Source organism: Leuresthes tenuis, unplaced genomic scaffold (assembly GCF_036924035.1).
Source record: "Leuresthes tenuis unplaced genomic scaffold, fLeuTen1.0.hap1 SCAF_15, whole genome shotgun sequence".
Lineage (NCBI taxonomy): Eukaryota > Metazoa > Chordata > Actinopteri > Atheriniformes > Atherinopsidae > Leuresthes > Leuresthes tenuis.
Window position 1 is genome coordinate 27,648,883 of NW_027325369.1, and position 26,677 is coordinate 27,675,559.

At 41.3% G+C, this 26,677-nt stretch overlaps 2 protein-coding genes across 8 annotated transcripts in view; both read left to right on the forward strand.

The window, feature by feature from the left end:
• Positions 1 to 26,677, forward strand: part of adi1 (acireductone dioxygenase 1) — a 331,967-nt gene that overhangs the window by 256,512 nt on the left and 48,778 nt on the right. The gene's annotated exons all lie outside the window — the stretch shown is intronic.
• Positions 1 to 26,677, forward strand: part of myt1lb (myelin transcription factor 1-like, b) — a 108,198-nt gene that overhangs the window by 58,934 nt on the left and 22,587 nt on the right. For 6 of the 7 annotated variants that reach the window (XM_072365642.1, XM_072365643.1, XM_072365641.1 and 3 more), the window contains 5 exons: positions 11,635 to 12,101; positions 15,223 to 16,407; positions 19,914 to 20,048; positions 23,624 to 23,714; positions 26,174 to 26,281. In XM_072365642.1, the coding sequence (XP_072221743.1) occupies positions 11,635 to 12,101; positions 15,223 to 16,407; positions 19,914 to 20,048; positions 23,624 to 23,714; positions 26,174 to 26,281 (1,986 nt within the window). Of the gene's footprint in view, positions 1 to 2,688; positions 3,554 to 11,634; positions 12,102 to 15,222; positions 16,408 to 19,913; positions 20,049 to 23,623; positions 23,715 to 26,173; positions 26,282 to 26,677 lie in introns of all 7 variants that reach the window. The other variant, XM_072365647.1, reaches the window with a different exon arrangement.

Sequence of the window (26,677 nt, forward strand, 5' to 3'; positions counted from 1 at the left end):
AAAGGCCCTCATAATGCACGCTGACACAAATGTAGACATGCAAGTAGCACACACACACACACGCACACACATCTACTAAGCTCTCACACACACACAACCTACTTCACATGTAGAGCAGCATTCCCAGCTGAGTGCCTCTCTCCAACCTGGCAATTTCAGCGGAAAAAGAATCCAGCTAAAGTACACATGGCGTCATGCTGATTTCACAACAGGGGGGTTGAATGGCAGAATGGCCTCACTGCAGCCCTCGTTACTGATCTGGCAAGATCCGACTCATCTGTTTCAAAAGCACTCTATCGTCTGCACTCGTGTGCATACAAGTGAAGCTAGATCACAGAACACCCACTTTTTCCACAGTCTTGTTACAGCTGTCTTGGATTGTTGCTTTAAATGCCATTTTTAATGTGGACAGTCCATACAGAGAAACATAATGTACATGCTCATACACAGCAACACCTGGCAGGGTTGTTTTGGGTGACATTTAGTTTCTAGGTTGCACAAGATGCTTCTATAAATGAATCATGAGTAAATCTGTGAGGTGTGAATAATAGATGGGAGGAGAAGTAAAAAACAAAGGAGTGCTGTGATTATTTGTTAATAAGACACTCTGGAGCATCACTAACTAGATCTCATTACCTCAGTACTTGCAGGCATGCATACACATACACCACACACATTCTCCCACCCACATGCACACACACCTTGTGCACACATCCCACATGCCAAACACATACAGAGGTCTCTCATCCTTCATGACTATTTTTACCTGTGAAGCCTGACGTTGCCTAGCACTCTGTAATTACATCCCACACTCCTCCGACGAATGATTAGAAGCATTGATGGATGGGTTAACACTGTCACCTAAAGATGCCTCGGTGCAAAGCTAATTATGCAAGCATGCATGTGTCATATACCTGATACACGCGATAGCCCTCTCAGCCTCCTGCCATAACTGTGGAGTAAGTGCGGTAAAGGTGGACAATGTATCTTCTGTTAATTAACAGATAAGGCATGATGAAGTAACTCCACCACTGATTAATAGATCTTTGTATCTCGGTGGCTCCCACACAGAACGCCAGTATGACAGAGAGAGTTTGCTTCATCAAACATTGAATTTAAATGACTGATTATTGTCTGACTTCTTTAGCAGGGTGTTATACTGTGTAGATGGACTTGAGTATCATGTCAGTCAGTGCACTGATTTCATTGTTATTCTCCATGAAAACACTGGCAAAAAAAGAGTTCCATTTATCACTCTTCACTTTGTGGAATTTTTTTTAATGTACACTGTTTTCTCTCCACCCCCAGAACAGATATGGATTTTCTGTCTTGTATGGCAAGCAAGCTATATTTTATTTCTCTTTGCATACATGATTTTAGGTGCTATTTGAATCTGGAGATAAAGTTTGTGTGCCTGCTTATACATGCAAAGTGTGTGTGTGTGTGTCTCTGTAACGTGTGTGTGCAGACGGGGATGTGAGGGGTTGCGTTTATGATTGCCACGACTGCAGCTGGGGCTGTGGGCTGAGTAATTGCCTGTCTTGGTAGGAAGAGCGTGGTAGCAAGCTAAAAGTCAAGTGCTCTCTTCCTGCTGTAGACCTCATTTGGATTCCACATAGCTAGCTAGCAAGCTAACGCCAGCCTTGAGCCTGTATTATTCATAACTTGACAGATAGCTCTCACTAAAAGCATTGGAAGGGGGCCAGGTTGGTGATGGAGCGACAGGGGGAAGCAGAACCACTGAACCCAACTCTCTGGCTGGAAGGAGAGAAGAGGATACATAAGTAAAGGGTATAGAAATTGAGGATAGAAAGCAGCAGCAGGGAGATGAGCTGCTGTAATAGAAACATGGAAATGCCAAGTGGGATACAGTTAGGTGAAAATGAAAGTACACATCTATCAGTTCTATGGTTTTATATATCAGATCATAATGATAATATAATGGGTACTTACCATGTGATGTATTACACTGTATCATCATTCACTGAACAAAAACTAAGACAAAACACAAATTTAATGACTGAAAAAGTCCACCCTTACTGCTTCCATAGGTATTAAGGGGGTAAATACAAGCTAGGTGCTGCTAATGAAACCAATAAGTAATTGATGAGCATTGATGAGGTGGTCATCAATGTGATAATTAATTGTTGCTTCTCATCAATCTGGGAAGGGTTATAAGGTAATTTCCAAACTATTTGGAGTCCATCATTCTACAGAGAGAAAGATTATTCACAACTGGACAACTTTTAAGACAGCTGTCAATCTTCCCAGTAGTGGACGCCCCAGCAAGTTCACCCCAATATCAGACCGTGCAATGCTCAGAGAAACTGTGAAAAACCCAAGAGCTACATCTCAGACTCTACAGGCCTCAGTTATCATGTTAAATGTTAAAGTTCATGACAGTACAATTATAAAAAGTTAACCCGAGCACATTGCAGTCATTTTTCATCTGACGTTGTATTTACCTCATGTAAAGACCTGGTAAGGTCAAGGTGATTTCTTTTTTTCTATGTCCTGATATGTAAAACCTTTAGTGTGAATGAGGGTATGTGGTTCTTTTTATCATGACTGTAGCTAAAGAGAGTAATATGTAGTAAATATAAAAAAGGGAAAGAGGGTGTACAAAGAAGGGCTGTGTGAAGGTAAAGAACAATGTGAATACAAAACATTGAAGCAAATATTCTGTAGATGCCACAAAATGGAGAAAATGTAAAGAAGACAGAAGCAGGGTGATTTCAAATCGAGGAGGGAAAGGGCTTGAAAAAGAAGAAGAGGCATCCATCCACCCCCACCAAGCTCAGGAAGCCCTCTGCCTCCATGTGCAGCACCAGATAAGGTCGTATTAATCAAAATCTGCCACTTCCCCTTCCAAAAAAACACAGTGTATGCCATCAACCCCCCTCTGTGAAGTATCTGTCACAGAAACAGAAATTTCCATATTTAATGGGAAAGCTTTATATCACCAAAAGAGACAGTGTGGGCTGAGGGTGAAAAGAACAGAGTTGGTTGGATCTGTCTGCTCTGTCATTAGCTTATACACTTCAGAGTGCGTGTGGAGCCTTGGGGTTCATTTCAGTTTGGCTCTGATTCAGCTGTTATCATTACAACAGTATTATAGAGCTGGACAGTGATTGGTCCGTGTCTTGTTCAACTACTATCACTGCTGTAATAATAGTGCATTATAACATTAACGTGTTGTCTACTCTGCATAACTGCATCTCGTTCTTTGTACACTAAGGAGTAATTCTCTCCTGCTGCATATTCTGTGTCTTCTGATGCAGCTTGAAACACACTTTGAAAGCCTTTTAAAACGAGGGCTGCCAAATTTCCGGTGGCATGCACACATTTGTTTATTTTTCCCTTGTCTTGTAATGTCTCCCCCTTATTTATCCTGTTCATTATGACAAGCCTGCAAACTACCTTCCTGACATTATTTGGCGTCAGATAAACAGGTGGTGTTTATGCATTTTATTCATCCTCTTTTTTCTTCTTTTTTATTTTTATAACTGCCTCCCCGAGGAGAGACATCAAAGGGAATAACAGATCATGTGCGGTGAGTGCGGAGCGTGCCAGGGGGACCTTGGCCATGAAAAGAGGAGGTTGGGGGTGTGTGAGAGGGGGCGGGCAGCTGCTCAGGGCCAGCTCCAGGCTCAGGCACATCCTGACCCCTAACCTTTGAACCCCAATGCAACCCCTCCCCAGATTCTCCTTCCCCCTCGCACCCCCGGCCAACCCTCCACTCACACCAGCTGCCAACTAAATTACATCAATGTCAAAGAGTCCTCCTCCTCTGGTTGGAAGACAGGGCTTAGTAAACATGAAACAGAGCGGGAAACACAATCCACAAAGGGCAGACGCTTTATTCTGTGCAAGAATTACAGTAAAATATAAATCTGGTGGCTTTTATCATCGATAAATCCCATGAAAAGAGGAAACCAGCCATGTTTTAGTGTGTTGTCTGATCCCCAGCTGCTCTGCTGCACTCAGCCACAAGTCTGCTGGTTTCTTTTTAAATATTTACTCATGGATACATATTGTTTTATTGCCAAATTAATAATCAGATGAATAAATAAAGGTTTCTTCTGTCATCTTTAGCAGAGCTATGGTCCCATGGCAAGACTTTATTTGTGAAGTTTTATAGCCAAAATAACAAATATTTGGATCAATCTGCATCCTGAAATGACATCTTTTGGTGGGTATTTTTGTCTTTGGGTTTAACAGAAGGTGAAATTAAATGCCACAGGGCTATTTTCCAAGGAGCTAAAATGACTATTTTTGGCCTGATCTTGTTTTACTGAGGTCTAAGGTATAACATTTATTAGGCAAATTAAGTCAGTTGAAGTGTGAAATAAATCTCCTTGCTGTGTGCTCCAGCACTGGTCAGCAGTCTACACAGACAGTTAAACCAGGAAGTGTGCATCAGCTGCATTATTAGTTGTGGGTAGTTTTATTTGTGCTTTAAAAATTAACTGATGTAAAACAGATGATGGTTTTACTGCTCAGGGTAACTGCTTTGTCGTCATGAAGCTTTCCTTCTCATTCAGTCTGGGGGTCCCTCGACCACAGTAGCTAACAGTGGGCACTGTGTTGTGACAGCTGATTTAAGTGGGCATGTATGGAGTGACCTGGTTCTGGCAGTAGAATTGGAGGGTCATCAATAAAAGAAGCATAGAAAAGATGGTGATTTTAGCAAATAGTTAATCACTGACTGGCCCATTTTTATGGACATATGCTTTATTATGCTGGTTTGTTGAAGTTAACTCATCCCAGTGATAGACACATGCTTCATATGCTAACCTTTGGCTACATTATTGACAGTTGATTGTCAAAGCTACGTATTCATTCAGACATAGAATATTAATTATTTTCTTCTATGCAATAAGCAAAAATATCACTGATTTTTGCTTGAAGTCATCATTCCTAGATTTTTATACATTATTCGGGAGCATTTTTTTTTACCTTTTTACTGCCATTCATCAGGCAAAGGTTGATCATTCACTGACAAAATAAGATATAAATGAATGATCTGTTGCTGAAAAAAACACATCTGAATTTCAGCCATAATTGACTTTAAGTAGTCAACCAGCTCATTAGAAAAAGTTTTTATGGGAAAATTTGAAAGCATTTTCTTCTATCTTTAGTTTTTTTTTCCTTTTTTCTATAGACTTGATTTATGTTACCACATTTTGTGAATCAGTTCTGATATAGTTACCATGCGTAATGAATGGTTTCTGCCTTAAAGGGGAACTCTGGTATTTTTAAACCTAGACCTTATTTCTGGCATGAAATATGTTTATCTACTCACCGAGAACAGTTTGGCAAAAGTTAGCGTCCTTCGAAAGCTATTTAGATAACTCGCGATCCATATAACAGAGTGAATGGGGCAAAGACGATGCAGTGGTCCCAGTAGAGGTGTGTGTAGAATTCTCTCCGTTAGCTCTCCTATAGCTGCAAGTAGCCACATAACAGTAGCTATGTGCTAACAGAGCTATAGTACACATTCGTTTATTCATTCGTCTTAGAGTATTGGTGAAACAAAAACAGATAATGCCTTATTTAGAGGCTGCATCGTCTTTTCCTCGTTCACTCTGTTATATGGATGTTATATAGCGGTTCATATAACTTAAGATATGAAGGTCATTCATGGCCAAGACCACTGGTACTGTTGTTAACTTCTTCATACAAATTGTGCTTCCAGTTATCTACCTCTACCCTGTTTATTACTGCCATGTCTAATGTGGCCCATACTGTCATCTGCTGACCTCACTGTTCAGACCAGTTCATTCTGCTCCTAATTAGGTGGTAATATCCCTAACATGTTAAGTGATACTTTAAGAATGTTTTATTTATTTAGTATTTGAGACAATTCCGTCCTCCATTAGCTGATCCAAACAACCAGCTGCTGTGACCACCTCCACTGCGTTTCACAAAGACGAATTAAAAATCCAGGAAAAAAGGATTTCCTCTCCCAAAATGGCTGATGGGCTAGCAGCTAACTTTCTCGCCTCTCTGTGTGCTTCTGTGAGTTGAGGTGATTGATTAAAGTCATTACGCTGGTGGAGAGACTCCTTACCTGGCTAATCCAGGAGTGATTTTAGCTACAGGATGACAGATAGCCACATTACACTTCCAGAATCAGTTGTCCAATGAGCTCTTTGTGTTCAGGACTTCCGACTGCAAATGATGTAAAATAGCTGATATGATATACATAAATATTCTACCAGATCAAAACAACTGCTTGGTTGTGTGGCTCTGTAGAATATATTACATTCATATATGTCTTCTTAATATACAACACATGCTTATTCAGGCACATTTTACGGAATAGGACTTTTTATTTTTCATGACAAACTCATCCGACAGTTTCCTAATCAGCTGTATCCAAAATGTCAGAAAATAGTGATAAATGATCGTGATTACATAAGACAGCGTAAAACCTAATTGGCAGATTTCTGTGACTAACGCAGAAATATTTGATTTATTATGTAATAAAATAAGTAGACAAAAGAGTCTACTTATAGTCTATCTGACTAATCAATCCCTCTCTGCTCCAGGTTTCAAAGTAACTTTGAGCTCTAAATATTCTACCTCCTTTATATCACATATAAGAGACTCTATAGAAGGGTTTGACATCTCATCTGGTGCAACCACAAAAACTGTGTAAGCAGCCCTGACCCATCTCATCCTGTCTTTAATGTTCTCAGTGTGTTCTCCCACCAGATGCAGTCCAGCCCCTTGATAGGGACACTATCAGTAAGCTGCACAAACACCTTGTTTTGCTCACAAGCCTGATGCTTGACATTTGGCAGACAAGACTACAGAAGGAAAATATGAGCAGCCTTCATTTTGGATGGACTCAGGTGGAGGACAAATATTGCAAGATGTTGCTCGACACAAAGAAGAGCATTTTCCACCACTGTGCTGCACAGAAGAATCTTGGCATGGACAGACAAATTAAGACTGAGTGAATCAACAGTATGTGATATGGCAGTAGCAGCTGGGATGGCATCCATTTGCTTATATACTGCCATTTTAAGGCATGAGTTTGGCATTCAGCCATCGCATTGTGGGTCTTTTTGGAGTGTTGACCATATTCAAACAAGAGGATGGGGCTGATGGTGATCTCTGAAACATGATCCAAACCAAGCATTTTTTTTTACCTCTAACCCTAAATAAGTAGTGTTTATGCCTAAACCAGACCAGTAAAAACATGACAACACTTTAATAAAACACATTTGACACGTGTTTTATTAAAGTGTTGTCATGTTTTTCTACTCTATGTTATCATAGCTGGGTGTCAAACTCACATACCATAGTTAAAAGAGATAAGTGTCTGCTTTATATACAGTCTGCGGTAGGAACCAGGTTTATAAACTGCAAGCTACACATTTTGAGCTGAACTAAGGAAACAGTCTTATTGAACCAGTGGATGCATGTTGTGGGCTTAGCTGATTTATAACAGCATTTACCATCAAAAGCGAGTAAAATACATAATTGTACTGTTGAAAAATCTGGTTATGGCAAGTTAATGCTTTGTTTTAAAGCTTTTTTAAAGATTAAATTTAAATGTTCAATCCAAGTAGGCATGTAATTGCAGCACATACATTTTATCTTTCACACAAACATCTTATAAGTTTCACCAAAAGTGCGGATTATTTTAAGATTCTAGCTATTAAGTATTTTTTTATGAGTGTGAATGTGTGAATTGGCCAAAGCAGCTGATATGGAAGCTGGAGCCTGAACCACCAGAGAACACCCCAAATTGCAGCGTCTGCCATGAGCTGAGCCTCCTGCACCAAGACACTGCCTTTTGTTCTCCTCCGCTCACAGGAGAAGCCTGACAGCTCTGAAATGATCCTCTCTCCTCTTTCACACACACAAATAAAAGTGTCCTTTTCTTTTCAACTGCTCTACCTCATATTTCCCACTTTTGTGCACATAAAAAAAGGCCTGTACAAATACAGAAATGTAGAAAAACATACATTCTCCCATCTCATTCCTATAGCCTCTAATTTCCTTCCCCACCTCTCATTTTCTCTCCCTGCCTGCCGTTCTCTCAATTTTTTTTCCTCGCTGGCTGGCTGCGAGGATGGCGAATCCCTCATGGATTTCTGGAGGGTATCACCATGGAGACGGGGCTCTGCCACACGTGTCTATAGATATTCCTGCTGGATGGGGAGCACAGTCAGAGGTGGTGCATTCCCTCCATCTCCAATCTGCTGTGAGGAGACATAAGTATGTGTAGTGTAGGGTATGTGGAGATAAATAAAAAATAAGGGTAATGTGCTCTAAATTGAAGGTGGAGAAGGTGAATTTATGGAGGGAAAAGAAGCCGGTGAGGTTTTGATAGCTACCAAAAAAAAAGGGAAAAATATGGAATGAGCATATTGGATGGCAGGAAGAGGAGGAAAAGGAAGCAGCATCAACAGCCTCATCCCTGTGTCAGGGAGACAAATAGTGTGTGATGCTAATGACCGGCTAAAGCCTTTGCCCCTGCTGCGAACAACCGCTAATATGACTGCTTATAAAGGCACCGTGGAACGCTGTCGCGTTCCTGCAGTCGCTCAGCTGTCAACCAAAATTAGCCAAACAGGAGCTCTCCTTCTTCTGCCACTCCTCTCCCCTGCTTCACTTTAATGCTCCGGGAATGGATCCCTCTCAGCATAGTGCTTCCAGAAGGGTTTATTCTGCATTAAGGGGCCTCTTGTTCACACTGTAATAGAATTTGTTCCATCTTGTAATGCTGAGGATGCCCACTTCATGTAAAATGAAGTGGTCTTTTTGTGATCTGAAGCTCTTTTCTTCTTTGATTGCTACCCCTCATACTGCACACTCCTCTTGGAGAATTTTTGTCATTCTGCTAGGGGATAATGCAAAAGGAACATTTAGAATGGTTCTGTACTTTCTCATCACCTTCCTTTCTCTTCACAATGTCTGCAGAATGTTTCCTCTTTTCAATTTTAATGCCTCTCAATTATTTTAATTTTAATTGCAGAGTACAGTGAGTGGGATGCAGCGCCTGTTATGATGAATGTTGTAGCCAAGGTCACTTAGCAGAAGAGCCAGGGATCGTGGGATTGCCAAATTATGGAGACTTCCTGTGGCTTAGTCATCGTGGGGCAAACACACCTTTCACAGTCACAACTACATGACAGCTTAGAGACGAGAGGATGCCTGAGACCCAAGTTGTTCTACATACAACTCGTTTCTAAATTGAAACTAATTTACAGTACCGTGCAAAAGTCATGTCACCCATCCTTTTTTTGTTTGCCAGAAAAATTAGAAATAGGTGTAATATTTTAATAAGACATGTCTAAACATAAATTTAATTACAGCATGTAAGGCAAAAACAGAGTGTGTTCAATTCTAACAGCTTGAAAGTCAGTATTTGGTCTGAGCACCTTTATTCTTCAACACAACCTGAGCCTTCTTTGACAAGCTTTCTGTTATTTCTTTAAGTAGTCTTCAGGAATAGTTCTCCAGGCTTCTTGAAGGACATCCCAAAGCTCTTCTTTGGATGTTGGCTGCCTTTTGTTCCGTTCTCTGTCAGATGATCCCACACTGCTTCAATAATGTTGAGGTCCGGGCTGTGGGGAGGATTCATCCCTCCATAAGACCTGTTGCCACTGATTTTCAGTCCACTTCTTGTGTCATTTGGCATAGCTCAGCCTTTTCTCCCTGTTTCCCTTCCTTAAGAATGGCTTCTTGACAGCCAGCCTTCCATGGAGACCCTTTCTGATGAGGCTTGGGCCAACAGTAGATGGATCAACTGAAGGTCCAAATGCAACGCAGAACTGTATATACAGTAAGGTGACCATCTCTCAGTGAGCAGCTGCTTTGATTCAAATACCTGCTTGACTGTAGCTGGAACTTTCAGCAGCATCAGGTTATAATGGATGAGCACTGCTCAAAAGTCATCTTTATTTGTACAATCCAGACCAAAATTTATGAAGTGTTCTTGTCTCCTTTTGACAATACAATAAAAAAAAAAAATCACAACCAACATTATTTGCTATCCATTAGCTGATGCTGCAGCAATTGTTCTTTTTTTATTTTTTTGAAGGTGTGATTCAGGTGTAGTTGTATTAATACCTGTCTGGCACAGCTACGCTGCAGCTCAAAGCTTTTCAAAGGAAACGCCACCTTAAGACCACTTTATAGTTTAAATAAAGGAAGAAATTAAAGTCCAGAATACAAAGCAAGAAAGTCCCCCCCCCCCCCGACTCACCTCTCCTTCTTTCCTGCCAGCTCGCCTGCCTTGGCAGCCGGTAACCCACTGGGACCAGCCCCTGATTTATTTGGAGAGGGCCCTGGAACAGAGGGTCTAGGATGAGTGGCATTTTAATGTGCTTTTGAGATGTTTGGTCACAAGCACTATTGATCACCATGCTGCAGCGCAACACCCCCTCCCTCACTGTCCCGCACACCCTCTCACTGCCCTGGGGGAAAGGTTGTCAGGCAGGGAATGAGTTTCCGTGTAGGCTTAGATTAATGAAATGAGGCCCCTGGTTGCGGGTGGTGCAGGGGGTCAGACCATTAAGGAATCCCTGGCTGGGTGAGATTTAACCTGCCAGCTGACTGATGGAAGTGTGTGTGTGTGTGTATGTGTGTGTGTGTGTGAGGATGAATAAGATATTGGACGGTGATGCACAGTGACATGGAAAAACTGTGAAAAAGAAGAAACAAAAATAGGTACCTTAGACCATCAGGAGTTTCTTCCTATAGCTGTTCCACCACAAAAACAGCTCTCAATGACTAACAACTACCATTTTCTTACTCTCACAGACAGCATTACGCCATTCATTCACATCAGGTCCTACTCTAACTAGTGCACAACCAGAAAAGAAATATAGCCTGGGATATTTCATAGCAGAGTGAATGAGCTCAATGCGTGTGTAGTTTACACTCTAGCCTGGATGGTGGGGTTTAGTTGATGGTCAAAATGCGCACAATACTGACCGTGTGGGTGCATTTTTCAATCACACATGCCAGTTAGAAGTGTGGGACTCTCAGTGGTTTGATGAATCAAATGGATTAAGCTCCTGTGATCAATAGCTCGAGCAAATACACAGATTATCAGATTATCAGATTAGGATCCATCCCCCTGGTGCAGAGGGGAGCCAGAGAATACATTAAAACCTGAGGTGCCTTGGTAAGATTCAATTTTCAGGCTGCGAGTCGTCCCTCCTTACAGTCGATTCCAGACGAGCCGTTGTGTTTTGCTCCACTCGGTTCACTTCAGAGCAGGCGCATACCAGTCTGGAAGTGATTTTATTCTGCCAGAAGCACAAATTGATGTAAAATCTTGTGCTTTGTTTCATTCTGAAACAGAGATTTGATCCCTTTGTAACTTCTTTCTGGAAGAAATGGAGCACTTTATCATAACTGCTCAGTAGTTAATGAGTACATCTAATTAAGGTTGGGTCAGGAAAGTCTTTTTTTTCAGCTGAAGAACATCAGAAGTATTACTTTCCTTGCTGAATGTACCTGTGTGAATAGAATTTATTTCAGAATCAGTTTATTAACTGGACAACATTAACACAGATTCCTTTGTAGAGATGAGTGTTAGTATTAATGGGCAGATGCTGCTAGTGGCTAGTAGCTAACGGCTGCCTTCTTATCTCTCCTCTGCAGTGTGTACGGCTGCCCTTTGGCCAAGAAGAGAAAGAGTCTAGACAGACAGACCCTGGAAACCTCCCCTAAGAGAAGCAGCTACCTTGATGACATGGACAACTCCACAATGGAGGAGTGCTACGAGACAGATGGAACCGAGGAGATGGACGACAGAGAGGAAGAAGAGGAGGAGGGAACCGTAGAAGAGGAGGGAGAAGTGGAGGAGGAAGAGGAAGATATGGAAGGCTACATGGACTATAATGTAGAACAAATGGAGCACGGAGACAGGGAGGAGGACGACAGAGGGGATGGAGCAGGGGAAGAAGAGGTAGAGGGGGAAGAGGATGTAGAGGTGGAGCAAGAAGAAGAGGAGGAGGATGGAGAGGAAGTGAGGGTGGAGGAAGCAGAGGAGGAGGAAGAGGAAGCAGTAGAGGAGGTGGACTATGAAGAAGGAGAGGAGGAGGAAGGAGAGCAGAATCAAGGGCAAGGTGAGAGTTGGGTCTCCTCATTGAACTTCAAATCCACCAGAACAACTTTATAATATTTTAAAAGAACAAGTTTACAGTTTATGATGTTCACTTATTTTCTATCTGACATAAAGTTAAAATAAGAAGACCGATACGATTATCATGTTCATCTGTACATCCAACCATCCATTTTCTATACCTGTTTAATCCAATTTAGGTTCGCAGAGGGGCTGGAGTCTATTACAGCAGTCATTGGGCGAGAGGCAGGGTACACCCTGGACAACTCGCCAGTCCATTACAGACATTATCATGTCTTTATTATAAATTTACAACTTTGCAGAGTGCAACACCAACCTGATGATAATCAGAGGGCATGTGCAAAGGAAACAAAACCACCCATCAGCACCTCTATACCTCACAACATACACATTGGATCTTGTTTGCCTAAACCACACATAAGGAAAATATGGCCAGTTAATTTTTTTTACCGCCAGAAAAGTGCCGCCAGTGATTCAACAGAGAGTTAATTGAACAACTTATAACAAGCGCTTGGTGAAATCCCCATTCACTGTTGAAAATTAATATTGCACATGTTCAAGTGTATCTGGGAAGGAAAATTTTGGATCCCCCCTCAAAACTGCCTTAGGCGCCCAGGGGGTTGACATACAGAAATTCATGTTTTCGGTTTCCAGCTCCACACAACACTGATTGCTTGACATTTTTGTGGGCTTTTGGTGGTGTCTTTGTGGCCTCTTCAACATGACAACAAATTCATGTGTATAGTTGCACATGTACATGGCTCAAACAGAGATTTGTTTTCACGACAGTGGTGATACATCCAAAAACTGTTTGAGAAGCAAAAGAGTAAATATTTCCCAATTTCGCTTGTTACGTTTTCATTCATATTTTTTAATTTAGAAGTGCTCAAAGTGGTTGAAAAAAAAGGCAGGGAACCCATTCACTTCTTCTTCATTGAGCAGATAAAAGAATGCCTGTCCTCTCATGGACACTCAGCTAATTTAAAAGAAATTAAAAATATGAAGGACTTTTTGTGATTAATCTCAAATCATCTAAATTATTGGGATGTTTTGCCTTCTCCTTAAAACCTTCATCAAAGCCTAAAATTTTTTTTAAAAATTGGCTGAATTACTTAAAACAACATACCTAAAAGTTTTAAAAGTGAAAAGTAATGCTGCTGACAATCTTTTCTTATCCAACATCAAAAGAATCAAAATAACAGATTTCTTGACAATTTCCAAATCTCAGAAATGTCAGTGCTGCAGGCCGTCAGAATATTAGTTAAAATATGCTTTGCCTGAAGAGATGATTCAAAATACTACCTAGTTTTGGTACTCTGATTTGAGAAACTCCTGCCCCATATGTTCTCTCGTCATCCCCTTGTGATGTGCCCAACACCAGATCTGGCAGGTTTTCTCTCCAGCAGATTCTGCGTTGCACCCCCGCTTCGCGATTGGACCTGACAGTGCCTTCAAGTCCAATTAAGAGTGAAGCTCTGAGAGAAGAGTGTGTTAACCCTGTTTGGCGCACAGCTCTCTATCCACCCAAAGTGTTGATGTGGCATCTCAGCAGCCATGCACTTATTTTCTAGCAGACATGTGAAAACATCTCAGCAGACTGGTGTTCATTAGAGCCCACAGCAAGGTTTTACCCTCAGCGCTGAGACTGTGGACTGTTGCCACTATCTCTTCAACATGTCATAGTCTCTGTTTCTGTGGGTGGCTGCTGATTACGATGTACTTTTTATAAGTGCTATAAATACATCCACATTTTTGGAGCTCTAGAGTCATTATGATGGATACTTATAGTTTTCTACGAAAATTAAATCTTTCCATATGCATCATCGCTACAGTCCCCATTCAACTCTATAGCTGGCAGACAGAATCCAGTCTCCAGGTGAAAATCTGGAGCTTTTCTGTGTTTCTAACTAGCATGCACATCTTTTGTTGCTAATCCGGCACCAGTTCAGGGCAGGATGTACCCTCTGTTCCCTCCTTAATCTGTTTCCTCTTTTGTGTACCTTGATTGCTCTTCAAATTGCTTCCCTGTGCCATGTTTCATACCATCAAAAATTAAACCCCTGGTGCAGGAGGTTGCTGTAAGAAGCCTTCCGCTGTCAAAATATGTGCCTGGTCATTCGTGACTGTTCCCTCGTCCCGCTCCAAAGCCCTCACCCGCCAGGCAGCAGTAGTGTGTTGCTCTCATTAGAAAGGAGTGTGTGTAAATATGTGTGTGCGTGATATGCAAACAAGGAGAAGTCTATGTATACAATCAATAGCACAGAATTATTTACATAAGTCAAATTTATGTTCCTGTCTTTGCTGTAATTACAAATAGGTCTTTTAATGTGGCAGATATAATATCTAATCAACAATCAATATTTTTTTGTCGTGGCATTTTCTTGTTCCAACCATGCGAGGGGGCCTTTGGGCACATTTTCTCCATAGGAATTTAAGTGGCATGTGACGCCAATGTGAGCGTTGTGCTCCTGGCGGGTCAGGGCGGAAATGTGAAAGGAGAGATTGGAGGCTTTCCAGGAGTGCATGCTTGAAATTACTGACAGAAGAGGTTCAGTAACCTTTTGAAGACTGTCAGAGTCAATTAGGTACTGAAAGGAATTCTAAAGATACTGATGATACAAGAAGAACTTTACAAGCAAATGATGAATAGCTGCTGACTGGGGTTCATCGTGTTACAGACAGAATGTTGAATTATTGCTCAGATTTTAGATTCTACAAAACGTTTTCCAAACATCTTGATCTTGCAGTGTTAAGCAGAAAATAAAATCATTTTAAACTATTTATGGAATTATTTAGACCTCTGAATTCTGAAGAAATTAAGAAAATTACTGTAAAAGACTTTTTAATTGTACTGTAGTCCGTTATTTCCTAGATTCTCATTTGAAAGAGCATCTCTCTCACTTTCACAAACCCCTATATTTAACTTCCTGTGGTGATCCACAATTCAGGACACAAGCTACTGTTAAGACTCTCAAAGTAAATTATTCGGGGAAGCAAAGAGTTCCTTATCCAATTTAGATGGACCAACCCCAGAAATCAGATTTACCAATAAAATAGAATGACAGAAATGAAATTACAAGACGTTTGTGCTTTCTTTCCAACAGAGGACGATCAGATGAGCACTGGCGAGGGGGGCGAGGGGAACAGTGGAGGTGGCGGCAGTTGCAGTGCCAAATCTGGTCCAACGTCGGAAAAGGATGACAATAACAACGATGAGTATGAAAACTATGATGAACTGGTTGCCAAGTCCCTCCTCAACCTGGGAAAGATTGCAGAGGATGCCGCCAACCGTGCCATGACGGAATCTGAGATGAACAGCAACTCCTCCAACAGTGCTGAAGAGGAGGGAGAGGAGGAGGAGGAGGAGGAGGAGGAGGAAGAAGAAGAGGAGGAGGATGAAGAAGAGGACGAAGAGGAGGAGGAAGAAGAAGAGGAGGAGGAAGAAGAAGATGAAGAGGGTGAAGGGGATGAAACACAGAGGGGAGATCTGAGTTTGGACGTTGACAGTGATGTAGTACGGGAAACGGTGGATTCCCTTAAACTGCTGGCACAGGGTCATGGTGCAGTTCTGTCTGATAGCTTAGATGGACAGGAGTTTGAGGACAGTATGGCTGGGAACGATGCTGACTGTTCCCACAATGGTGGAAATGCACACAATGGTGGTAATGGACAAATTAAAGTCAACAGTAATGGACAAATAGAAAACAGTGACGAGGAAGTGTGTTTAAGCAGTCTGGAGTGCCTAAGGAACCAGTGCTTCGATTTGGCTCGAAAACTGAGTGAAACAAAGTCCAGTGACAGAAACGGACCATCCCAGCAAAATCATTTCTTATGCGGGGATCCCAATCAGCAACCCCAACATCACAGCTATGGGGACTATCACAATAGCCAAGACGACAGACGGTCACTTGATAGGAACTATTCCGATATGGACAATCTCATGAAGCTCGAGGAGCAGTTGAGCCCACGCTCCAAGACTTTCTCCAGTTGTGCACAGGATGAACGATATCACACCAACCACCGGGACTTTGATGAGGACACGGCTTCCGTGACATCGGACCGATCAGAGGAAGTGTTTGACATGACAAAGGGTAATCTGTCCCTGCTCGAGAAGGCAATTGCACTAGAGTCGGAACGCGCCAAGGCAATGCGGGATAAGATGGCAGCCGAGGCAGCCAGAAGAGACGGGGTGAGGTACACTCATGAGGACCATGGCTCACGTCACAGCTACGGTGTCGAGCGTAAAGCCCGACTTCCTGATGGAATGAAGAAGCCTTTCTTCCATAAAGGTGAGTGGTTCTTTCAAACATGGACACGCTCAGCTGCACCCCAAGATTCCATTGGAAACCATATCCACACACGAGTGTAGACATGTTTACCTTATTTGACAAGCTCAGGTAAAATGTTTGTCTGTCAGTGTTTGGTTCTGCAATTCATCTGCCCTGCGCCGGAGACTAGACAGCCCACATTCTGGAAACTCACTATAACCCCAGGACAAGCTTTTTCAGCCAATTTGGAAATTCGCATCTGGGTAGCAGCGTGAGCGGCAGCAGCAGCTTATGTTGTTAAAATAGGCCAGCATGGAAACATCAGAGGGTAGGCTTGTCAGGCATAAGTAATGGCAATCTGCACGGCCTGTTAGGACCGCAAATCTCATCCCTGTGATGCAGCTTGGGGTAAAGCTGCCTATTTTTAAACCTGCGCAAGCACTTGGGAAAAGAAACTACAGAACAGAGGCCTTCTGCCTTTAGAAAGGACCAATTCTGCTCAGAAGCTTTTCACTGTCCAGATTGATGTTGATATTCCTGAAAGATAAATACACGTCTGCAACTGAGATTGTCATACAGACTCCTGTGTCTGTGTTAATCACAAAAAAATACAATTAGTTTTTACTGCAGTCTGATTGCAACCTCTTTTGTTTAACTTTTAATTGTTCCTCTCATCATTTACTCCAAAAATATACAAGCTTAACTAGGTTGAATAGTTTCCAACCATAAGGAAGATATCAGATGAAAACAACAAATAAGAGCATGCTAATTCACAGCAGGGTGATATGACACCTCAAATGCCACACAACTCGCAGCAGGTTTATATTGCTACTTAAATGCCACACAAATGCTAATTTCAAGAGCCTTCCATGGCCTTTGTGTCTGGATAATGTTAGAATAATGAGAGGATGCAAGACAGTTGCATGGCGATAGCATCTTTCCTCAGGCGAGATAGCAGCAGACACTCGTTGACCAGGGTTCTTGTGTGATTTATAAAATAGAGCATGGCGGGGGGGTTCGCAGAGGAGCCCTGCTTCCAAAGAGAAGCATGAGGTTGAGATGAAAATTGAACAGTATCAGAATGACCGATAACGAACGACAGGCCCACTGACTGCACATTAATTATCCAGAGATGGTATGGTAATGGGGGCCATTTGCTATGCAAAGCGCAGACCGTCCCCAGCCACAATCAATATCCCCTGCTTTCTAATATGCCTTCCACTTGGCTGCCTCCGCTGTCTACAATAGAAGCGTTGCACGCAGAATGCATGGACATCATGTCTGTGTGCATGTGCACTCACGGAAATGGAGAATTATTTCAACATACTTTTGAAACATTAACAGCGAATGTAATGATGTGCCTCAAAAGAAGCCATTATGAAAGAGCCACATTTTACATGCAGACCAAGCTCCCTATCAACATGAAATTTCCCTGCCTTGATTGCACTGGTGCCAGACAGAAGAGCCAGACATGACATAGCAATATTGTACCAAACCCACAAGGCCCTAATGTGACATAGATGGATGACAGCCACAGAGGATAATGAGGTGCTTTTTTCTGATGAATGAGACATGGAATTTCGTTTGGTGACTCATTTGTAAATGTATGATTAGGTGTGCCCTGTGCCACCTCTCCATTTAGTATTTTCTGAACCTTCCCACCCACTTCACTTGATTATTTGCACCTACAACACAACTGAGGGGTTTATTTTGGTTCGCCTTCGTTGGAGCTACTGAGTTTCACAGGCCTTTGAAACTTTAATCAGTGGTCTGTCTTTCTGTGGTGTGAGATAAAAGCCCATTCACTCACAAGGCTCCAGATTAATTCTACTGCCTGAAACACTCTGCACCCCACCTCATTATCAGCTATAACTGATAATAATAGTAATTTCATATTTACAGCAGTAAGAATACTTGACATTGTTTGAAGGTCAAAGTATTTCAAAGGTGTGTGGTTGCATTTCCAGAAACAATGCCTGTTGGCAGAGTTTGGCATCAGTACTTTTTGGTGGTAACCATATCTGATCTGGGTTTGGAAGAAATAGGAGACCTATGTTTTTAGGAAGGAAAGACAATCTCTGTGAGCACACACACACACTTGATGAGTGCATTCCAAGGTGTGTGTGGTTTCGGTAGAAAGCACTGTCAGTGTGAAGCTTGAAGTGGTAAAAATGCAAAAAAGAATGATACAATTTTAACTGAACCTAAATTGGAAGATCAGTTGAAGGCCACTAACGCAAAAATACATTAAAAAAATTGAGTGTCGCATCAGCTTGTTGAAATTACCTCCAAAAAGTTCAAATCAGTTAACAAAAGGCCTGTCACTAAAGCAAATACTGCATGTTTGTCCCTGTCAGTTTTTAAACTTGTTTGTTCAAATAAATACAGGCCTGTACTTATAAAAAAAGCACACTTATCTCCCCATGTGTTTCGTTTTAAAAGTCATGGAAGTTTCTTTGGTTTTAAGTGTGCTGATTCAGAAAGACCCCAAGCGATTATTACTACAATGCTGTAATTTCATACTTTGGACCTAACACGAGAACAAATTATAAGTTAGAGTTAATTTTGGCAATTGGAGCTGATTTTTAGTTTTAGTTGTTTTTTTTATGTAATTTTATTTTCTTTAAAAAGTTTTCTCTTTTGGCGGCTATATTTCAAAAGCTAAAATGGTAGTCTTTCAACTACCAGCTTGCCAATATCCGTGGACTGGATACTAAAACCCATATTGCCCCCCATTGGGGTCCTCACTTCTAAGTGGTTTTGGATGAATGCGTGTCCGAGATTAAACAACATTTTGTTTTTTTATTAATATCTAAGCACTTTATTGCTGTGAGGGCCAGCCTTGTGAATGGTTTCCATGGTCACAAGTTGTTCTCAGCCTCGGCAAAGTAAGTAGAAAAGGCTCAGAGCCCATGTCTGTCTCATTCAAAACTATGTCTAAGGTAGCATTTCCAAACTGGGCTGCCCTGTTGGTGCTCTTCACCTAGCATTCGCATAACGGCAATTAACTTTTCTCTTAAATACAGAGTAGCAACATCTTTCAGAACATGATTCAATAAACATTAGTTTATTTTCTGAAAGTCTGGCTTAGTTTAAGATGACATTCTAAATGTTTGGATAACACTGTAGTATTTATTCAGGGGTATTTATGGTAAGATCAGACAGTAGTATTACATCAATTAATGTTCCTCTCCACTAAAGAGCAGCGACATCATTCAGAATATGATTCACTTAATGTTACTTGTTCGTTGAAATCTTGTTTAAATTCTGCCATAGCTTGAAAAGAGAAACTAAATGTTTGGAAAACATTATTATATTTATCTAAGAATATTTATGTGGTGGGAAAAAAACAGCATCACGGTAATTAGCTTTACGAAAGAGCAACGAGATCTTTTAGAATATCTCCACATCGCTTTTTATTCTTTCATGCATCTAGTTTTAGAGTTTTCTATGGCAGGAGAACTACCAATGGAAAAATTGTCATGAAGTGTGTGCACCTTCATATATCCGTATGTATCTGCTCACAGATGCTTCACGTGCAGACAAGAAGGAAAGCAGGTGTCCGACACCGGGCTGTGATGGCACGGGTCATGTGACGGGCCTGTACCCCCACCATCGCAGCCTGTCCGGCTGTCCACACAAAGACAGGGTGCCACCAGAAAGTGAGTACATCAGTCACGCACCGGCTGAACACTGGTGTTTACCCAAACTGTGTCCTTGATGTTCTTTGGTGTTCAGGACTTGGCATGTTATCTGTGATGTGTGTGCTGTGCACTCGCTGGTGTGAAGCTGCAACAAAGGGTCAGATGGGTTGCAGCTGCACTGCTCTTGTGACCTTTTGCATGAAGCCATGGTTTTGCTTTTTGATTGCCTGCTTATTGTGCCGTGGTGATGAGGTGGGAAATGAGGCCTGGGTAATATATGGGTGGATAGTCCAGCGCTGTTAATTATAGATTTACTTGACTGCATGAAACTGCTTCACCGACTGCAAGTGACTGAGAGAATATGATAATCCCATTTGTGGTTTTGTCATTGTTGGGGTCATACTGTATGGGTTGCATGCCTCTGCCCAATATGTCAATGCATGTATGACTGAATGAAAAGATTAAATATGTTCTCATACGTTCCTAATATTTAATTTTTCAAGAAACTTGTGGAAATGCTCACAGACTTTGATAACACTGAGTGTGCTTCAGTCATCCACGCCATAAACCCTGTTCATTTATTTGTATTTCTTGCTCAATTAAATTCTATTGAATAAAAAGGCAGTCTCACAGATCAAGTGAGGTGGCAATGAACATTAGCCTTGAATGAAAAGGGAATTTTCCCTTCAGAGTATTTAGCCCAGCTATTTAGTCTCATTCACCTCTGCCAACTTCTCACTAAAAGCTCGTTTACATTTTTTATTAACTGCAGCGTGAAAATCAAGTTATGATCTGCCATGACCCAAACTGCAGTCAAAATAAAATCTGTACTTAACAATGGCAAGGAAATTAGTAACCATTAAAGGTGGGCTTGTAAAGACCATCAGTGACACAGATTGCTCTTCTTCTGTGGAGTGCCGCCCACAAAAAAAGGTCCATAACCTGAGATGTACTCGTCTCCCAGGAATGTGAAAATGACTCGGAGCAGTTGACCTTGTCGGGGATCAGGAGCCCTAAAATGGAACTTGGGATGGTGTTGAATTGATTGTCACTGGAGATTTTGGAATATGATGTCTGTGTTCCCCTTGCTGTTCCTCACTTGTGTCAGGCTGACTTTTAGGGGAAGTGATGCTACTAATTCTGGACAAGATACTTGAATCACAAAAAGTGACATAATTTTATCTTCTTTCTCCACAACTACAAAAGGATACTTGTGCGTGAAACACACTTTCTCAACATGATAACTGTCTTTTCTGCGAAGGTAAATAAGAATATTTACCACATATGACTCTAACCTCCCCCTTACCCTTTATTAGCGCATTTGCTCTACTGAATGGACAATGTATTATTAATGTAATGACTTCATGTAATTAGGAAATCAAACACTGTAGCCCGACTCATCCATGTGAAAAATTAAGATTAAATTAGATTTCAAATTAATTTGTTCCACTTCCTGTTTGACCACTGAGGCCCTTTTCTGTAGAAAATAGTTCATGTTTTGTCTTTACACAGAAGTTAAAGACCCAAGCAATGTCATAAAACAATACTATAAACCAGGGATGTGAAACTCCGGTCCTTTAGATCCATTTAATCTGAATCAGGTGTGTTGAAGCAGGGAAGCATCTAAAACCTGTAGGACAGCGGCCCTCGAGGACTGGAGTTTGACATCCCTGCTATAAACTATGTGAGTCTGAATCTGAACATTTATGATAGTTAGTTGCACTCAAGATGTGAAATTTAGATTTTTTTAAACCATAATTGTTCTAAGTTGTACAAAAATACCCTTATTTTGTCAGCTGTGGCAAAATCACAGTAATATCATGTTTGTATAGTTCAATCATCAATAGTTCACTTGATTAGGTTCAAATAATTAATTATTTCGGAGGGACTCGGGTGAATTTGACGCAAAGTACACCTTTGAATAAAATAAACAGAATACAAAAACTTATTTTACTCCAACTCTACGATGTAACTTAAAATGTGAAGGTATGTCCTGCTGGGTTGCATCCTGCAATGGTAGCTCACATTCAAAGTCACTTAAGTCCCCTTTCTTCCCCATGCTGATGCTTGGTTTGAACTTCAGCAAGTTGTCTTGACCACCTCTACATGCCTAAATACATTGCATTTGAGTTAACACGCAGTTGAACAGGTGTACCTAAAAAAGTGGCCGTTGAGTGTATGTTTCCTGCAAAATCCAACCCTCTTTTTTTTTACCCATTTAATGAAATCAACCAGCGATTGCACCTTTAAATATATTCAGCTGCGTGTTCATTTTATGGGTTGTAGTCAGGAGGTTTGTTTGATTCAATTGACTCATGTCTGAAGTCCGCTGTGTTACTTTTTGCAACCAGTCATGCCTTCACAGCATTCCATGCTCATTAAGATGTGCATGTAGATGCTGCATGTCACTCACCACGTATTTTGTAAATGTACTTTGAATAAATGCCCATGTATCGAAGAACGCTAAACTGAGTAAATAATGCTTTGTAAGACATATTTCTCTTGTAACTCAATTGTGGGGAAACGAGAACAGGTTGAGTTAAAGTCTGTATCAAAGAGTAAAAATCATAAAATATGACTTGACTTGTCCTACATAATATTGCATTCTTTGAAATGTGACTATGTGCATGCTCACATTGGGATATCGATCCCCAGCGATATATTGCACAGATGTCTCAGATGCAGATGCCCTGCTGAGATGTCAAATGTGGTTTTGAAAATCTCCTGAGAAGTCTGGAATTTTGTGAGGAAAGGCGTGTAGGACCTCTGCTCATCCATTCGGCTTTTCTTCGTGTCTGTTCTTGTCTGTGCCCCCTGAGCAGAGCTGGTCTTTCTGTCCCTTAGCAGAGGGCAGAACAAAACTGGGATACGCATAATGTATTGGCTTGTGGCATGTTGAGGTTGAGGGCTTTGTCCAATTACCTGCACCAAACACCAATTAGTATGTAGGGGAAGGAGGATGATGAGGGGTTAAAGTTTAAGGGGGTGATAATGATGAAGCTGATGCCGATGGGGTTTGGCCCCGCACGCCACCAGTATCGAGACAACCCTCCCCCTACGCCCTCGCCATAGACATAGATAGGACATCCATAGATCATTAATTTAATTGGCTGGTTGCCGAGGGGATCTGAGACGGTTATGGACTGTTTTAATGGTAAACGGTATTGAGGACTGTACACTCTGCCCTAACAAAGTGCGGATGATAACAAAGCACACTCTATCAAGGAGCTGCTTCCCATCTCTCTGCCTTCACCATTGATTTTAAGGCTTGGTTTTTGCATGATTGTGAGTTGTTTGCATGCCTAAAATTTCCTTCAATCCCTGTCAAACTTAAATGACATCTTTTTATTCATGAATGTTCCTGTTCCATGAATACTAATTTGAAAGAGCTGGATAAGTGGAAGCAATATGGTGGTAAACCCTGCCTGCCCTTTCAAACTAGTGTTCATTAAAATGAAGAAGAGGTCATTTGGGTTCTTTTCTTAATGATGTTTATAATGCCAGGCTCCTCACACACTAATAGTGTTCATGCGTGATTGTAAGGGGTTCCTAACCTTCCCTGTCTTTCACTCCTATCTCCTGTCTGTATGAAGTTGTGGCAATGTATGAGAATGTTCTTAAGTGTCCTACGCCTGGCTGCACAGGACGTGGCCATGTCAATAGCAACAGAAACTCCCACAGAAGGTAAGCGCTCAGCCCTCGTGAAACTTTTTGACCCCTTGTGTTTTCTTTATTTTTTGAATGTGGGATTATTATGGATCATCCTTTTTTGGAACGATTATTTTTCCATCTTCAATTATTTTTGTTTCTTGTTATTTTTCCTTTTCCAACACATTATTTTTTGTGTGGATTTTGGCTTGCAGGAAATAATCAAAGCACTTCAGCTGGTTCACAATGATGATTTAACTGAGGCTGATTAGAATGCTGCAATTCACACCTTCCACAGCATAAATCATTCATCAGCTCATGGCAAAAAAAATGGCATCTATCAGGTGCAGGTTTGGAGGTAGGGACTGAAATAGCTGCTTGTCGCTGCTGTCAGACGGGGCGAGGTGACAGTGAAAAAGGAGTGTCACCCACAGCAGATGCTCAGGGAGTCGGGCATAGCAGCATCCATTAGCACCTTGCTGCCACTCAGCCAGGGTGACGGGAGAGGTGCGGACCTGGAGGACCATAACGGCTCCATGCTGTGCTCAGTGACACGGCTGCAGCGCCAAACAGGCACGCACAGTAAACTTTCACTTCTACGAGAAAGAGCTGATATAAACCTCCTCGTTCGACTTCACACTTTTCCACATTCTTAACCATGCACATACTCGCAATGGCAAGTGTTCAGGGGCACCACTGCCTCCTAAACATTGTCAAAGATTTTTTTTTTACCATTGCCTCACATGCTACAGTTGGGAGACTGGATTGAGAATAATAAGAATTAAGGACAGCAACATGAACCTCTGATGCATTTGGTCAGTTATTTGTCATTAGGAACCTCAATTCTATTGAAACATACAGTACATTGTAACATTCTTGAGCCACCCCACATTTCTTTATGTATTACAAGAAAAAACGGAAACGTGCAAACATAAATGGAAATATACTGTAATATATAAGACAAAAACAGAATTTGTACAATTCCAATGAGCTTGAAAGTTAATATTTGGTCTGAGCACCTTTATTCAACACAATCTGAACCCTCTTTGACAAGCTTTCTGTCATTTCTTTAAGTAGTCTTCAGGAATAGTTCTCCAGGCTTCTTGAAGGACATCCCAAAGCTCTTCTTTGGATGTCGGCTGCCTTTTGTTCCATTCTCTGTCAAGATGCTTCCACACTGCTTCAATAATGTTGAGGTCCGGGCTCTGGGGAGGATTCATCCCTCCATAACACCTGTTGCCACTGATTTTCAGTCCACTTCTTGTGTCATTTGGCATAGCTCGGCCTTTTCTCCCTGTTTCCCTTCCTTAAGAATGGCTTCTTGACAGCCACCCTTCCATGGAGACCATTTCTGATGAGGCTTGGGCCAACAGTAGATGGATCAACTGAAGATCCAGATGCATCTCTCAGGTCCTGTCAGGTCTTTGCTGGATTTTTTCCTCTTGACTTAAGGACATCACTTTCAGATACTGTTCATTTGCTGTAGATAGTTTTTTAGGCCTGACATTTCTTCTTTTGTCCTCCACTTGTCCAGTTTCCTCATGTTTTAAGGACACACTGCACACCATGCTGAGATATGCCAAGTTTTCAATTAATTTCATTTTAGGAATCACCTTGTTAGTACAAAAATACTATTTTATGTCTGTCAAACTGTGTTATCTTTGGCATTTTTAATAAATGCAACTCAAGGCATGGAAATGATGTGACCTTGTGACAGGATGCCAGTACAAAGTTCCTAAAGATACAATTTAAAATTGGTTCTTTGCTAAGTTGTCTATTATGCATAGACACAAGACTGGTTCAACCCTTGAGTTATATCTTTTTTTTATGCTTGAATGATCCATGGGTCAGTGTTAAGTGACTTTACAAACAAAATACACATTCCTCTGAAAATAATCAGGAACAAGGACTGGACTGAAAATGAGAGAAAAAGCAGCCAATGTCCATAGACAAACTTCAAAAGAGCTTCAGAGAGCCTAAAGAACTATTGCTCAAGACCACTTTCAAACATTATGAAAAAGTGAGGGCTGCTTGGATGTAAGATATTAAGAAATAGAGGGAAGCTCAAGACTGGACATTAGATGTAGCTTCCAAATACATGTGAATATGTTTCAGCTCGTGTTTGAAAGAAACAAGCTGCAGAATGCACATAAAAAAATGCACATTTGTCCATATGGGAATACCTATTCTGAGAATTATTTTAAAGCTGTTCAACCAGAAACATGAAAGCTGTTGCAAACTGTGTGTTATCCAAAGTGTTGAAAGTGATGAAAATGAATGAATTTGCATTTTAAGCAGACTTTCTGAACTGTAGAGAGGTGCTTTCAGACTGGTTCCACTGGCTGACAGGCAGATGTGCAGCTGTTGTTTTCAGCCTGGCACATCAACTGACAGGCACTCTAACAAGCCAAACATTTTACAGCACTCAGTGTAACACTTTCACCTATCAAAATGTGTGTTCCACAGCACTATTTAAGTCGCTTTTCTCATTTCAGTCTGTCAGGATGTCCCATTGCTGCAGCCGAGAAGCTGGCCAAAGCCCAGGAGAAGCACCAGAGCTGTGACGGCTCAAAGTCCAACCAGGCCTCTGATCGAGTTTTAAGGTACTCTACACGCTTATTCAGATAAAGAAATTCATGAATGTTGTAAATGTGGAATGTGTTACGACAAGAAACACTGATTTAAATGCAGTGAGATACTCATGTCATATTGGAATTTTTGTTCTTTTTTCCTCGTACATGCTCTAATCGAGACTTGGCATCTCCCCGTTTTGTGTTACGTTTATGTTTCATCGTCCCCATAGAATTTATCCAAGAGGCTGCATGTTCATCTCTCTGCAAACCATTGAAGGAAAATCGCTTTATAAGAATTAAACAACACAAACCCCATTTATCATTGCAAAGCCAGCGTCGTCTGAATGAGTTTCTTTGATAATCGTGGAAAGGCTGTGATGAGAAGTCATCAGTAATTGTGAATTTCATATTCATATCAAACAGAGC